The following is a 14295-nucleotide window of genomic DNA, read 5'->3' as shown; positions in this document are numbered from 1 at the left end:
ATATCATGCTGGTAATCATTCACATCTGATCACCAGCTATTGCGGTGTATACCATATTTTCCTTCTCCCGTTTCATTAATTACTGTGCCTGAAAAATGGTTCTCCCACTAATTGTGAGTCACTCATTAAAAGGACTCCTAGTGAGCTGACCTGAGGTGCCCTTGCCAATGATCAAATTCACCCTAATCTCTATTTTGGACAAACTAGAGCAAAATAAAAGCATTTGCTGTGATGTGTTTTTAAATAGATATTACACTGATTGCAAGAGCCTTAAAAGAATGGCAAGTCACAATAATGCACATAAGTTTTGCCTTCTTGGGATATTATTTCCATGTAAATATCACTATAGGAATTTACGTAAGTCTCAAAAATAGGTATACTTTTTTCCTCATAAGTCCTTACAGAGTGACATCCTCACAGTATAGAAACCCCACTCAACAATTATTTTAGTAAAAAAAATAAGTTACACTTCTGTGACAAAGCAAATCATCACAAATAAATGCACCATTGAATTCTCTTTAGAATATTATCACAAAATGACTGATTCTGCTGAACAAGTTATCAAATCAGGGACCAAGGCATACATTTTCAATATGACATGGCTATTAGACTTTCTGAAAAAGATTTAATATGAATGTAGGAACACAAATTATGTGCACAACTGAGGTAATCCAGGATAAACTCTATAAAATTACACCCCCAATATTTCAGAGAGGGATATGCCTTGATTCACAACAATGAGACCATGCATGAACAGATACCAAAATCTTGTTTTCAATTCCCATCAAGTTCATAACAGATAAATTAGCGATGGCTAGCATATAGGCTACATTCTTTCCATTATGTCTGATAGCCTTAACTCCCAAATAACATGATGGTTAATCAATAAAATGTTGAGTTCCTACCAGTCCCTGAATTTTCTAAATTTGGTGTAGCGTTGATGCTTCTTCTCATAAACTGAGGCGACGCTTGTTCATCTGGAGGAGTGGATGGTTGGCCTTGTACACTACCGCTCACTTCTTGAGCAAGTGAAAGGTATCTTGCATACCTTTTCTTGTACCTCTGATGGAGCACTAAGCATCCAATTGTCACTGAAAGAACCAACTTTAAATGAAAAAAACAGTTAAAATACAATAATATATATAGCAACTTACATCGACGGAAACTAATTTCTCAAAAAAAATGCACAAAAACTTCATGATGTATCTTAAAGCTGTTTAGATGGCATTTATTATTTTTATTAATGTTAACATCCATTTTGTTTCTAATCATAAGCATTCCAATATTCAGTGAGATACATTACAATAATTATGGTTTAACTGAGGATGCGCTTCAAGCAAATATCAGTTAACCACACCACAGGTGAATGATGATAACCAATATTAAAACGTGAAAATTCAACCTGACAGATGCAAAACATATCAACTAATGTAAATAATAACAATTATCTCATGACTACCTCCCACCAATTATCTCTATTATACTACTTGAAGCATGGTAACACTATGAAAAAGTTTTTAAAATCACTTGATACTTTCTGTCCCTTGCATTTAGCACTCAGCCTCTGTTATTCCTACTGCAGTCATAATATAGACATCAAGTAATAATAATGCATGTATTTGTCAGGAGATTTTGCTGCATATTAACACACACATATATATAGGACACGAGAGATATAAACTTCAAAATTTTACAAAAAATACACCATATATATAAATATATATATATAAATATATATATATATATATATATATATATATATATATATATACACATATATACATATATATATATATATATATATGTATATATATATATATATATATATATATATATATACATATATATATATACATACATATATATATATATATATATATATATATATATATATACATACATATATATATATATATATATATATATATATATATATATATATATATATATATATATATATATATATATATATATATATGTATATATATATATATATATATATATATACATACATATATATATATATATATATATATATATATATATATACATACATATATATATAAAATATATATATATATGTATATATATATGTATATATATATATATATATGTATATATATATATATATATATATATATATATATATATATATATATATATATATATATATATATATATATGTATGTATATATATATATATACATATATATGTATGTATCTATAAATACTCATTCACATAGAAATACATACAAGGAAAAGGGATAGGAACACACATAAAGGACAAACACATTGGATTTTACACTCATGATTTGCCTGATTCTGCCTTTCCCGCCTCCAATGTGTTCATGCTTAATATGTGTTCCTATCCCTTTTCCTTTGTTTTATTAATATTGATTCTGCTTCCATACCTGTCGCAATGAATTTCCAATTCACTCAGCAATGCTTGCAACCCCTTGGCTGACCGACAAACTAAAGCTTGGTCATCAGCAAACCTAACTGATTTTACGAATTCCCCACCCACTTTCATTTCTACCTCCAGTTCATCCCATGCCTCTTTAATCATTTCCTCTGCATAAAGGTTGAACAGCAACGGTGATAATGGGCAACCCTGTCTTACACCTCTTCCTAACACTGCCCATCTGGACTCCCCGTTCCCCACTCCCACCTGAGCAGTCTGAGACATGTATAGGTTGCGGATTAGCCTCCTTTCCCTCCAATCTATTCCTATTTTCTGCAATATACTTTTTAGTTTTTCCCAATTCACTCTATGAAACACTTTTTCAAAGTCTACGAAACAGGCAAATACATCCTGGTTATGGAGGCAGGAAAAGTGGATGAAGGGGGTATCGACCAGCAGTGGTATGTAGAAGACTGTGATAGAGGGGAGAATGTTAGGCAAACGAGGAAAGGGAAGGAACAGGATAGGAATGTTGGATGGGATGAAGGGAGGAAGAAAGTACTCAGAGATGAAGAGGGACCTGATATAGAGTAGGATGATGGATTTTGTGTTTTGTTAGGAGTAATAACATGTTTGTTTGGTAGTTGTGTCCATCCAAAAACCTACCTTAACCGGTAGATTACCTTAAAAAAAATCAAAATTATGTATCATTAAATATCTAATCGTATCGCTTCATTGAAGAAATTTCAGGGTCGGAAGCAAGGTGACGCGGTTCCTGGTGATCGGAATGCAAGTTCTAATGCTAACTATTCTTTTGCGTCATTCGTCTCGGAATGTTTTGGTATGGTTGGTGGAAAGAGAAATTCAACGACAGTGGCTGACCACATCTCAACCAGAATAGCATTCTGAAGTAGAACGTGCATTCCGATCACCAGGTTCCTGGTGATCCAAATGCACGTCCCCTTGCTTCCAATGCTGACATTTCTTCAATGAAGCGATACGATTAGATATTTAATGATACATAATTATGATATGATACAATATTTTATGATACAATATTTTTACGATATTTTACGATACAATACTTTTATGATATTTCAATGGTTATTCTACTATTCTGGCATGAGATGAATCTGAAAAACCATATATTGTTAAAATTGACAATACGATACAATATTTTACGTTACAATACTTTTATGATATTTTAATTGTTACTCTGCTATTCTGGAATGAGTCAAATTGAAAAAACTAAACATCATGAAAATAGTATCAGCCGTTCACGAGAAATAAATGGTGTAACTAACACAATATACGACCACATATATATAAGTATATATAAATATATATATATATACATATGTGGTCTCAGGGCAGAAAAGCGGAATAAGCATTAAAATAACGTTAAATTACCGTATCGGAGGATATCGTAACGTATTGTAGATTTAAATGAAAATTGGTGTTTTGATTTCGTCTCAGCCCAGAATAGCAGAACAACCATTATTATATCGTAAAAATATCTAAATATCCTTTTGTAATATTGTTTTATAAAATATCATACCATTAATATAGTAACATATCATTTCATTAAATATGAGTTGGTCGGGTTGGGTTGGGTCGGGTTTGGTTGGGTCAGGTCAGGTGGGGTCGGGTGGGGTCGGGTGGGATCGGGTGGGATCGGGTGGGGTCGGGTGGGGTCGGGTGGGGTTGGGTCCGGTTGTGTCCAGTTGGGTCCAGTTGGGTCCAGTTGGGTCAGGTTATGTTGGGTTAGGTTGGGTTGGGTTAGGTTTGGTGGGGTCAGGTCAGGCGGGGTCGCGTTGCATTGGGTTGGGTTGTATGTATATGCATGTATACATACATCAAAATTGTGTTAAAAAACCATAAACACAGTAATCAACCCGAAGGTCGGTTTAGTAGGTGATGGTAGAGATCACCCAGTACTAAGCCCTATACGGCGTGTGAAAATTCACACATCAGAGAAGGGGGGCCAGTTCCTTTCCCTGTGCCGGTTATGGTTTCCCAGGAAGACCTGGTACCCAAAAAATCACTTTAGCTTGGGTGGAGCTGCAGGTGCCCAGAGTGCCTTGCCCGGGAATCGAACCCGGGACCCTCCGGTCAGCAGTCCAACGCTCTACCCACTGGACTACCGCAACCCAAAATTGTGTTAGTAATGTCATTTATAACTCAGGAACAGTTGTAGCGATATTAATTAATAGTAAATGATTTTTAAAATTTTAAATTATTAACAGCAATCAAATGTTTGGTAGTTTTGATATTAGTCAGAGATGGTGTAACTAACGTTTTCATTGATAGAATGGCGGTACGAAGTTCGTTGGGTCTCCTGGTATTTTTATATATATATGCTAGGTCCCTGTGTTGAACTGAGTCTTTTGCGTTTTGCGGTTCAAGAGGTTTGTGGGGCATCAGATGGAGCATTACTCATCACACATATTATCACAATAAATATATATACAGGTTCGCTAAGTATAAATATGAGTCCATTGAGCAGACCAACTTTAAGATTAAATACTTTGCTATTTGAAAATATCATGGGTAAAATTAAAAAACTACAACAAACTGATATCAAATAAAGTTTTCGCAGAATTTATTTTATACTGAAATGAGTGATGCAGTATTCTGTGAGTAACCAACAAGGGCAGCGAATTTCATTTCAATTTTGATGGGTATAGATAAGTATCAACAATTTAGAAAATATAGTGATAGGAAATAGTGACCTGAAAAATATGGTGGCTCTTGATGTTTTCCATCATAAATAATTACTCAACATTATTTCTGAAAAAGTTCATTAGAGATTTTCATTTTTCAGTAGCTTCAACCATCCAAAGACTTGAGTGAATATATTAAGCAGAATACGAGTATTACCATGCACAAATTCTAAGAGCTTATAAGAAAAAATTGTTATTTTCAACTGTACGAACTCTTTGCTTCTATGAAAGAAATATGATGGTAAGTATTTCAAAACTTTGCATCATTCTGTATAAACTATGCTTCTTTTTGGGCAGCATCGAATTATTATCACCTAGGCCAATTATGTTACAGGAAATTTAGACTATAAATTAATGAAAAAAGAGGTAATTGGCAAATTAACTTACCAACAAATGAAACAATCAGGAAAAACACAGATACTATTGCCTGAGCTTCACCAAATAAAAAATTTGGGTCTAATCTATGCATATTAGGAGGCATTACTGGATTCTCGGTTATCAGTAAAATGACCACAACAACAGCAGGAATCCTAAAAATCAGATATCTATTATATAAACACACTCATATTCAACATACATATTTTCAAACACAAAAATTCTACAGTGCAAACAATTGTCCAGTAAATTTCAATAATGACATATTCATAATCCTAAAATAACCCACAGATATAAAACACTAATATTGCTTCATAAAAGATTAATTCAGCATTAAATTTAATTCAACATGAATTTTAAAAACTTACCCCCATCCTATAGCTACAAAGAATGGTTGTAATTTCAAAACAAAACACAGACTGCGACACTGCAATAGTAAAAGAGTGATGGCAAGAAAGGCCGTCCATAGTCGGGATGAATATGAGCCCAATGCCACCAATGCAAATTGAATTACAGTGGCCCAATGATGTGTTTTATCTGCACTTGCACTGACTGGCAAAGACCACCATATGACTACGCCAATGCAGAGGAGAAGCTTAAATAAAAAGATAAGTCATTAAGTAAATAAGGTACCTTTTCAAAACATAAATTTATTTCTCATCAAATAGAATATTATAGTGAACATTGTCAAAATTAAGAATGATCATATCCAAAATCTAACAAAAAAACACTCCATTAGTCTACATTCTTTATTCCAAAAATTTTATTAGGTATGATGGCATGAAAGAATAGCCAATCCCTTAAGGAGAAAATAGGGAGTGATAATTTGTACCACTGGGTCCACCATACAATATTGCCACCCAATGACTGGTCCCGCAGAATGAATTAATATCACTACATGAGGATCTACTGTCCAATAATTCAAACTCTGGGTTACACCTGCTTTCCTGTTGGTAAATTCTTTCTCACCTGGGATACTACAAGGCATGCTGTAATCTTATGTGGAATCCTGTGGAACTTTTTACTTAATAAAAAAACAGCCAGCACCCAGATCTGAAATTTAAAATTACTTCCTATTAGCATGCTATTTTTTTAAGGTCAACATTATCTATTTTCAAAACAAACTGTCCAAAAATTGAATGCCATTACTTACAGAAAATATAAGGCCTATAAGTGCAACATCAAATGTAAAAAATTCCAACTCATTTGCATAATCTGCTGGGTCCATTTTGTTGATGGTAATCATTTTTGCCGACACAAACATCAGAGGGGCTGATATAAAGGTGCAAGCAACCATTGAGCTCGCAATCTAACAACAAATAGAAAAAGGCCATCTGTGACATCTCACCAAGAAAGCAAGTTTATCAAAACAGCCGTCGCATCCGGAGAAGAAAGTGACAACTAATAAAAAGGTAGTAGTAATTGACCTGATGAGGTCATTATGCTCAGCCTTCATTTATCCACGGACAACATGACAGATATTTTCCCAGGTCACTGTTATTAGGAAAATTGAGGGAAATACAGAAATAACTTGTAACATTGGATTTATTTCATTACATTTGTACGCACATTAAGTAACATTTATGTTTGATTTCATCAAACAACAGAATTAATTCCAAAGAAACTGCAGGAGATGCCGCAACAGTAACTTTTAACGGAGTCATCTGCTAATGTGCATTTCAATGCAACAATTGCAGAGACTCAGTTAAAAGTTACTGTTGTGGCATCTCCCGCAGTTTCTTTGGAATTTGTCAAAGTGAAAACACCATAAGTGTTTAAAGTTGGCTTTAACCTCGTGGACTGTGGCGCCTCGCGTACGAATACGAATGCCTGTGACATTGTATGTAAGGCATTTCGCCACAACATCTAGTTCCTTTAAAAGCCCCAAAATTTCAGAGTTTAAGAGGACGCCTCGGTAGCTTAAGTGGCTAAAGCACTCGACCGGATATTCAGGGATCCGGGTTCGAATCCCAGTCAAGGCGATTGATTTTTACACTCTGAAATTGTTGCATTGAACAGAATTAATGTTTTTTTATTATTGCAATGAAGAAAAAGAAATTATGTGAAATTTCAAATGTCATTTATTCTTTTTTAATCAACACCCAACATATCTTTGATCAATAATCATTTTTCCTTCTCACCATTTTTTGATCTAAGTTATGGAAAATTATTCCTTGAGAAAATTAACAGAAAATGAATTTTCTTTCCAATGATACCAATCTTGTTGCTGTGACATTAATATTACATGAGAAAAAGACATTTCAGACTAATGTAGACTTCCACTTTACCTGGTTCGAAGATTTTCAGGATCTAACTTGAAAACTTAAGATCACACCCAGCAAAGGGTGACATTCCATGTGCACTTACTTAATGGGAACAAAAGATTAAAACATATCTATGGGATAAGGAAGGAATTTCTAAATTACTAACAAATGTTTTTCATTCAATTTTATGTTGCTTTGACACTGCAGGTACTTGGGACATTATACCAAGAATGAAAAGTTCCGGGGGATCGAGATGGTGCGGGGGCTAACGTACTGGCTTCCCACCATGAGGGCGCGGGTTCAAATCCCGGCGGTGTTGAATATTTTTCATAGGTATCTCGATCCCTACTTGAGGTGCTTTGTGGAGGGCACTTTGAGTGAGTACGCCGTCCGTCGGATGGGACGTTAAACTGCGGACCCCTTGGCGCCTTTCGTTAAGAGTAGGCTAATGCCGACGCCGGGTTTCTCTCCACCCTTCATCCTTTCCTATCCATCCCCTATGGCGCAAATGACCTTAGCTGTCGGTCGCCTCCCCTCAAAACTACTACTACTACTATGAAAAGTTCCAAAAACTGAAAAATCTGATATGCCACACACACACACAAACTTTAGTTGAGCGCTGTAAACAAACTAAACCATAATTTATTGTACCATTAATCAAATTGATAATATTTACAGCTTTTTTATGACTGAAATAGATTTAATTTAACACTTTAATTTTCAAACATTTAAATAACGTAAGAATTAAATGGGATATTTCTCACCAAATCAATATCCAAAGCATACTGCGTGGAAAAAACGAAGACACCTGGTGCAGCAGGGAAAGTTCCATAGAGAAACCCATACGTGCTCAAGTCCAGAGTATCAGATGAATTAACACCAGCATGCAAAATGGATATGACTTCTCGTGTCACCAAGGGAAGTGCTAAACTGTTTAAAAAAATAATCAAGAAAGATACAATCAGTACCAAAGATTATATGCCACATAACACTAAGTAAACCACTGTTCAAAAGATATCAAAATACCAATAATACTCATGCGCCCTGTAAACATATGTACCAGAGGTAGGTGAGTTCCATTCTTCAATTCCTGGTTCCACTGATCATTAAAACTAGTACCAGAACTGAATTCAAAATTAAAAACATAAGTTCTAGGAATGATATTTATACTAAATTAGATTTTTTCAATTACTGAAACTTATTCCAAAGAAACTGCGGGAGATACCGCAACAGTAAATGCCTCGGTAGGTATGCCTCAACAATAAATAAGCCTCAGTAGCTTAAGTGGCTAAAGCACTCGACCAGATATTGAGGGATCTGGGTTCGAATCCCAGTCAAGGCGAATGATTTTTACACTCTGAAATTGTTGCATTGTACTGAAACTTAGTTTAATACTGAAATTCCCACCTCAGAGAATCATAGGTTCAATGAAACTTTTTAAATCAAAGTATTACTACACTACATTCCCCTTTACACACACTGTGAACTATGAATTAGCCAGCATGCCCTTAAAGAAACTTATTTAGTCAAACTACATAATAAGTTAGAAGTTAGCCCCCTGGTAAATGATTCACAAATGCCAACCATACATATACAGTGGAAAGGATTTTTGCATGAATGTATTTGTCACCATGGGTATAATTTTGCGTGCGGTTATGTTCCTTTTATAAAGGTGGTGACCCTCCACTACAAGCCCTTGCGGCAGCTTGCAGAGAATTATGCAGATCGTTACAGTTCCATTCATACTTCGTTGTGAAGATACATATTAATGTTCCACATTGTCCATACTTAACATATAAAAATGTATCATAAACTGCATTATTAATTTGGAATCAGTAATAATAATAATAATATATTTGATTTCCCAAGGACAATATAGATACAAGGCAAGTAAAGAGTTAGTACTAAAGTCCATTAGCAAAATAATACAATTTGATACTGTATTATTAGTTTTACATAGAAAAATATAGAATTAAGTAGACAGACATTCCTAAATTGAGTGAAAACTTTTAGATTGCAAAAAGGATTTCAACTTTGATTTAATTGAAGAGGTGCTGATGGAGACTTTAAGCTCCTTGGGAAGATTAGAGTACCACTGGAGAAACACATGTTTTGGACAACAAGCAGTTTTCCAGGATGGAGCAAGCAATACCTACAGGGAGCATCATAAAAAAAATAAAAATCTAATACAAGATAAGGAATTTAAATGGATTCCAGCAAAAGGTGGTTGTTATTAAAACAATGCCAATAGTTTTTATGAAAAGTTAGAACTTTTGATCTTTCAACAGAATCAGTGAACGATTTTAAGCAATATAGATCAATAATTCCACTTAAAATTTGTTCATGCTCTAGCTAAAAGAAGTAGGAGTATTTTTATCTAAAAATATTTAAGTATTTTTACAGCATTTTTTGCTATATCCTGTGCCTGGGTTAACATTAAGATTTGCTTACAGTTTTACAGCAATTAGGACACCGGGTATAAGAAGAGCAGCTCCCTGAAGTGTGTGAACCTTTCCCACCATTCTCAGGCCAAGGAGAAATAAGGCAGTGCCAGAAAATGCTGATCCAAGAACCTAAGCAATGAAGATATGGAATAGAATATTATTTTCAAGTCATCTACCAACAACATATAAGTTATAAAATTTTTGAAATTAAAAACAACTAGCATCTAAGTTATACAATGCCTATACATGCTACAGCAAACCTGTAAAATTCTATAATTTAAGCCATACTTTCACTAGTCTTAACATTTTCATCAGTAATCTTTATTAAGTTTCAAATAATTACATTAAAAATAAATTTGTGATAGGCCAATGGGTAGAAGGCAGTTTTATTGTTTAGGGAACTGAAGTAACATTTGTGGAAAAATTTCTAAGTTCAACCAAAAATTCCATTAGCTACATAAACAACAATAGCCGCTATTTTAATAGAAAACCAAAATCACAGTCATCTACCCAAAGGTCGGTTTGGTAGGTGATGATATAGTTCACTCAGTACTAAGCCCAACAGCGAGTGAAATTCACACATTAGGGCAATCAGGGGAGCAAGTGCCTTTCCTTGGGCTGGTTATGGTTTCCCAGGAAGATCTGGTACTAGAAAAATCATGCAGCTTGGGTGGAGGCGCAGGTGCCCGGAGTGCTTTGCCCGAGAATCGAACCCAGGCTGGACAATTGAGTGATGAGATTTTCTCAAATGGATTTACAATCTGCAGGAGGGACCGGGTTGGAAGAGGGGGAGGGTTATTCATGTGTTTTACAGAAAGCATGTCATGCCAGTTGCCACGGGTACATAAGAACTACAAAATTTTCAGCAACAAGGGTAATACCAGAAGTACCCGAAACCAACAAAGAAAACACAAAAATTTTGGAAAAAATGTATTATTCTGCTTTTTTGCCGCAAAAATTTGCTAAACAGTCTATCGAAACATCTTCAGGACATTGGTTTCGCTCGAGTTTGAGCAAACGCAGCACCCATCTTGCACACAGTTTTCACAAGTCCAAATTTTCAGTTTATAGGCAATGTACCACACTTTTTGAAATGCCTACTATATCTGCTAGCTCGCGCACTTTCAGTCGATGATCATCCAGGATCACTTTGTAAGTTTTCTTCATCATTTCTCGAGTTGTCACCTCATTTGGTCGACCAATGCGATGCTTGTCTTGACAGCTCATACGGCCTCGTTTAAACTCTGCTACGCAATATTGAACTGTTGTAAACAAAGGAGCAGACTCACCCAGCAGAGTAGAATCCAGTTCCGCTTTTATATTGGTTGGGCTGAGGCTTTTCAAATAAAAGTATTGTATCACATAACGATGACCAATTTTCTCCATTTTCACAGATTCCCTGAAAACATTCACTATTGATGGCTGCCAAACAAACACAAAACAATGTAGCGTCTTCAAACTTAACACTTATGTTTCATAGATTGCATGCTTTCTATTACAGTTATATTTTTCAAATAACTACCGCCATATCTAAGTCAGGCCGGGTACTTCTGGGACCACCTTCGTAATTGTGAATTCAAAAAATGGGGTAAAACTTAAAGTATCGGTGGTTCATAGACCTCCAAAAGAGGGCTCACGTATTCTTGATTGGCAGCGGGAATTATGAGGTGCACAAGATGATGGGGGGCATGCAGGAGAAACAAGGGATTATTGCTGGTGATCTGAATCTTCGCAATGTGGACTGGGGAGGTGCAGAAGGGGGGTAAAAATGACCTTATCAGGTTTGAAAAATTTTCTCAGGTAGTAAGGGGTTCTACTAGGAGGGAAAAACTTTTGGATGTCCAAAAATTTATCAGTGACCATAAGGCTGTTTATCCATCACCGGTATGAACATGAACACAAATTTAAACTGAGAAAAGTGTGGGTAATATAGCAAAAGGGACGAGTTGGGCTTTGGTAATTATCTTGCAGAAGCATTCAAAGAATGGGTGGAGAAAGGTAGAGTAGTGTGGATGAATTATGGGGTGATTTCAAATCCATACACACAGCAGGAAAAAATTATTAAGTTCCCATGAAAAAACTGAAAGTAAACCCTGATCTTGAATATTATCATTCTAGGACTACAAGATTGAAAATGATAGTGGGAAGGCTTCACAGGATGACAAACTGAAATGCTTCACATTTAAATAATTATAAAAATTAATACATAAGTGTATAAGGAGCACTGAAAAGTGAAGGGTCAGGGATACATTTTTGAAAAAACTGAAAAAACAGGGTGAGAGTGGGCATTATGAGTATATTTGAAGGAGAGGCAAAGGGAAAAAAGACCCTAGAGAATTTCTTTCCAATGCGAAGGCTACATTTTGGATGACATCTTGTCAAAAGCTTCGGCATTCAAAGAATTATATAGCAGGGTACATACCAGTATAATGGTAGCATCGGTAAGAAATGAGGCAGATATCACACCATTGTCACACATTGAGGTCCTGACGGTCTAGCAGGAGAATTAACTGAAAAATTGGGGAATTGCCCCATCTGACTTCTAAATCATTTATTTAAAGTTATAATTAACAATGGAGGGTACCTAATGACTGGGAAAAGTCAATCATTGCTACCATTTACAAAAGAGTGTCTCATATTAATGTCAATTCCCATCAACCAGTTAGTTTGACGGGAATTATGTGCAAAATTATGGATCATTTGATTAGGGAATGTGTTCATAAAGTCCTGAAAAGAAAGAGCTGGTCATGGGATAAACAGGATGGCTTTCGGAAAGGGTACTTCTGTTAGAGTCCATTTCCGCCTCTTAATTAGGACTTAGCAGATGGACTAGAAGAGGGCAAGCAAATTGATGGATTGATTGCTAATCAACTCCTCAAAAGTGTTTGACGGGGTCAACGATAAGGCTCTTATTAAAAAGGTAGCCAACATAGGCTTCGATGGAAGGATAGCAAACTTGTTCAATTCTTTTTTGTCAGATCAATCACTGAGGGTGAGAAGTTGGTGATGTCCATTCATAGGAATTTCATGCAACTTTAAATGTGCCTCAAGGAATGCCCTTAGGACCTTTGCTATTGGTAATTTATGCAAATTACATAGGAGAAACTATAAATAGCACCATCAGGATGTTTGCAAATGATTGCATTATTTATTGAGAAATAGAAACAATTAATGGCAATATTAAATTACAAAACAACTCATATATTTTGGAATATTGGACAAGCCAGAACTGAATGAACATTAATTCTAGCAAAACAAAACTAGTTGGATTCCATCAAGGTAGGACTGCTAGATCAAACAATAACTATTTAAGGGGCAAAATGTCAAACAAAACAAATCACAGCCATAATCTAGGAGTAAACGTCATTGGGGACCACATATCAAATGAATTGTAACTTTATTTAAGTTTATTATTATATGCTTGATTTTTACCCATCCATTGTACTTTTTTCGATTATCACTTTTGAAACAAATTTATGTTTTCAGGTTGAAACCTGTATCCAGATAAACCCTATACATACACACACAATTAATTATCGAGTATTTACAAGCAAAGGTACCAAGGAAAAATAATGGGATATCATTGAAAAACTAACCTCCTTGTCCTCCTCTATCAATTAGGTAATTAATTCTTATCAATGCTTCAATTTTACTTATTGATGACAAGACAAATACTACAATTTCAGCAATTTTCCATAACTCTCAAAAGTAATTTCTTCTTCACTAAAGTGATAAGGCAATGTTGCAGCTAAATATTTTGAAACAACATATTCAGAGTTCCCAAACTGGCAATTTGGTGAGATTAACAATAGGGGAGACTACATTCTCCTGAATAATAAATTTACCAAGCACTACTTCCAAATTGTGAGTAGTATCCAAAATTTGAAAAAATATCAATGTAAATAAAATAAAAAATGTTCCCATTTAGCAAGAAAATAGGTATTGTGCCTCTGATTGATGCTACGGATGGATGTTTGTTCATTGTGACACAACAAATAGATGTTGCATTAAATTTGAAAATAAAAAAATCATAAGCACAGTAACCAACCCGAAGGTCGGTTTGGTAGGTGATGGTAGAGATCACCCAG

General features: G+C 35.0%; 1 protein-coding gene across 4 annotated transcripts in view; it reads right to left on the bottom strand.

The window, feature by feature from the left end:
• anchor (integral membrane protein GPR155 homolog anchor) overlaps positions 1–14295 on the bottom strand; it is a 40735-nt gene that overhangs the window by 21602 nt on the left and 4838 nt on the right. For all 4 annotated transcript variants that reach the window (XM_071598902.1, XM_071598903.1, XM_071598900.1 and 1 more), the window contains exons 7-13: positions 10215–10336; positions 8528–8693; positions 6653–6808; positions 6469–6552; positions 5868–6094; positions 5512–5654; positions 906–1091 (exon numbers count right to left, since the gene is read on the bottom strand). In XM_071598902.1, the coding sequence (XP_071455003.1) occupies positions 906–1091; positions 5512–5654; positions 5868–6094; positions 6469–6552; positions 6653–6808; positions 8528–8693; positions 10215–10336 (1084 nt within the window). The remainder of the gene's footprint in view (positions 1–905; positions 1092–5511; positions 5655–5867; positions 6095–6468; positions 6553–6652; positions 6809–8527; positions 8694–10214; positions 10337–14295) is intronic.

The sequence above is a fragment of the Hetaerina americana genome, unplaced genomic scaffold (assembly GCF_022747635.1).
Source record: "Hetaerina americana unplaced genomic scaffold, ioHetAmer1.1.p SCAF_10, whole genome shotgun sequence".
Lineage (NCBI taxonomy): Eukaryota > Metazoa > Arthropoda > Insecta > Odonata > Calopterygidae > Hetaerina > Hetaerina americana.
Note: the sequence above shows the minus strand (reverse complement) of the source record. Positions and strands in the feature narration are given on the sequence as shown.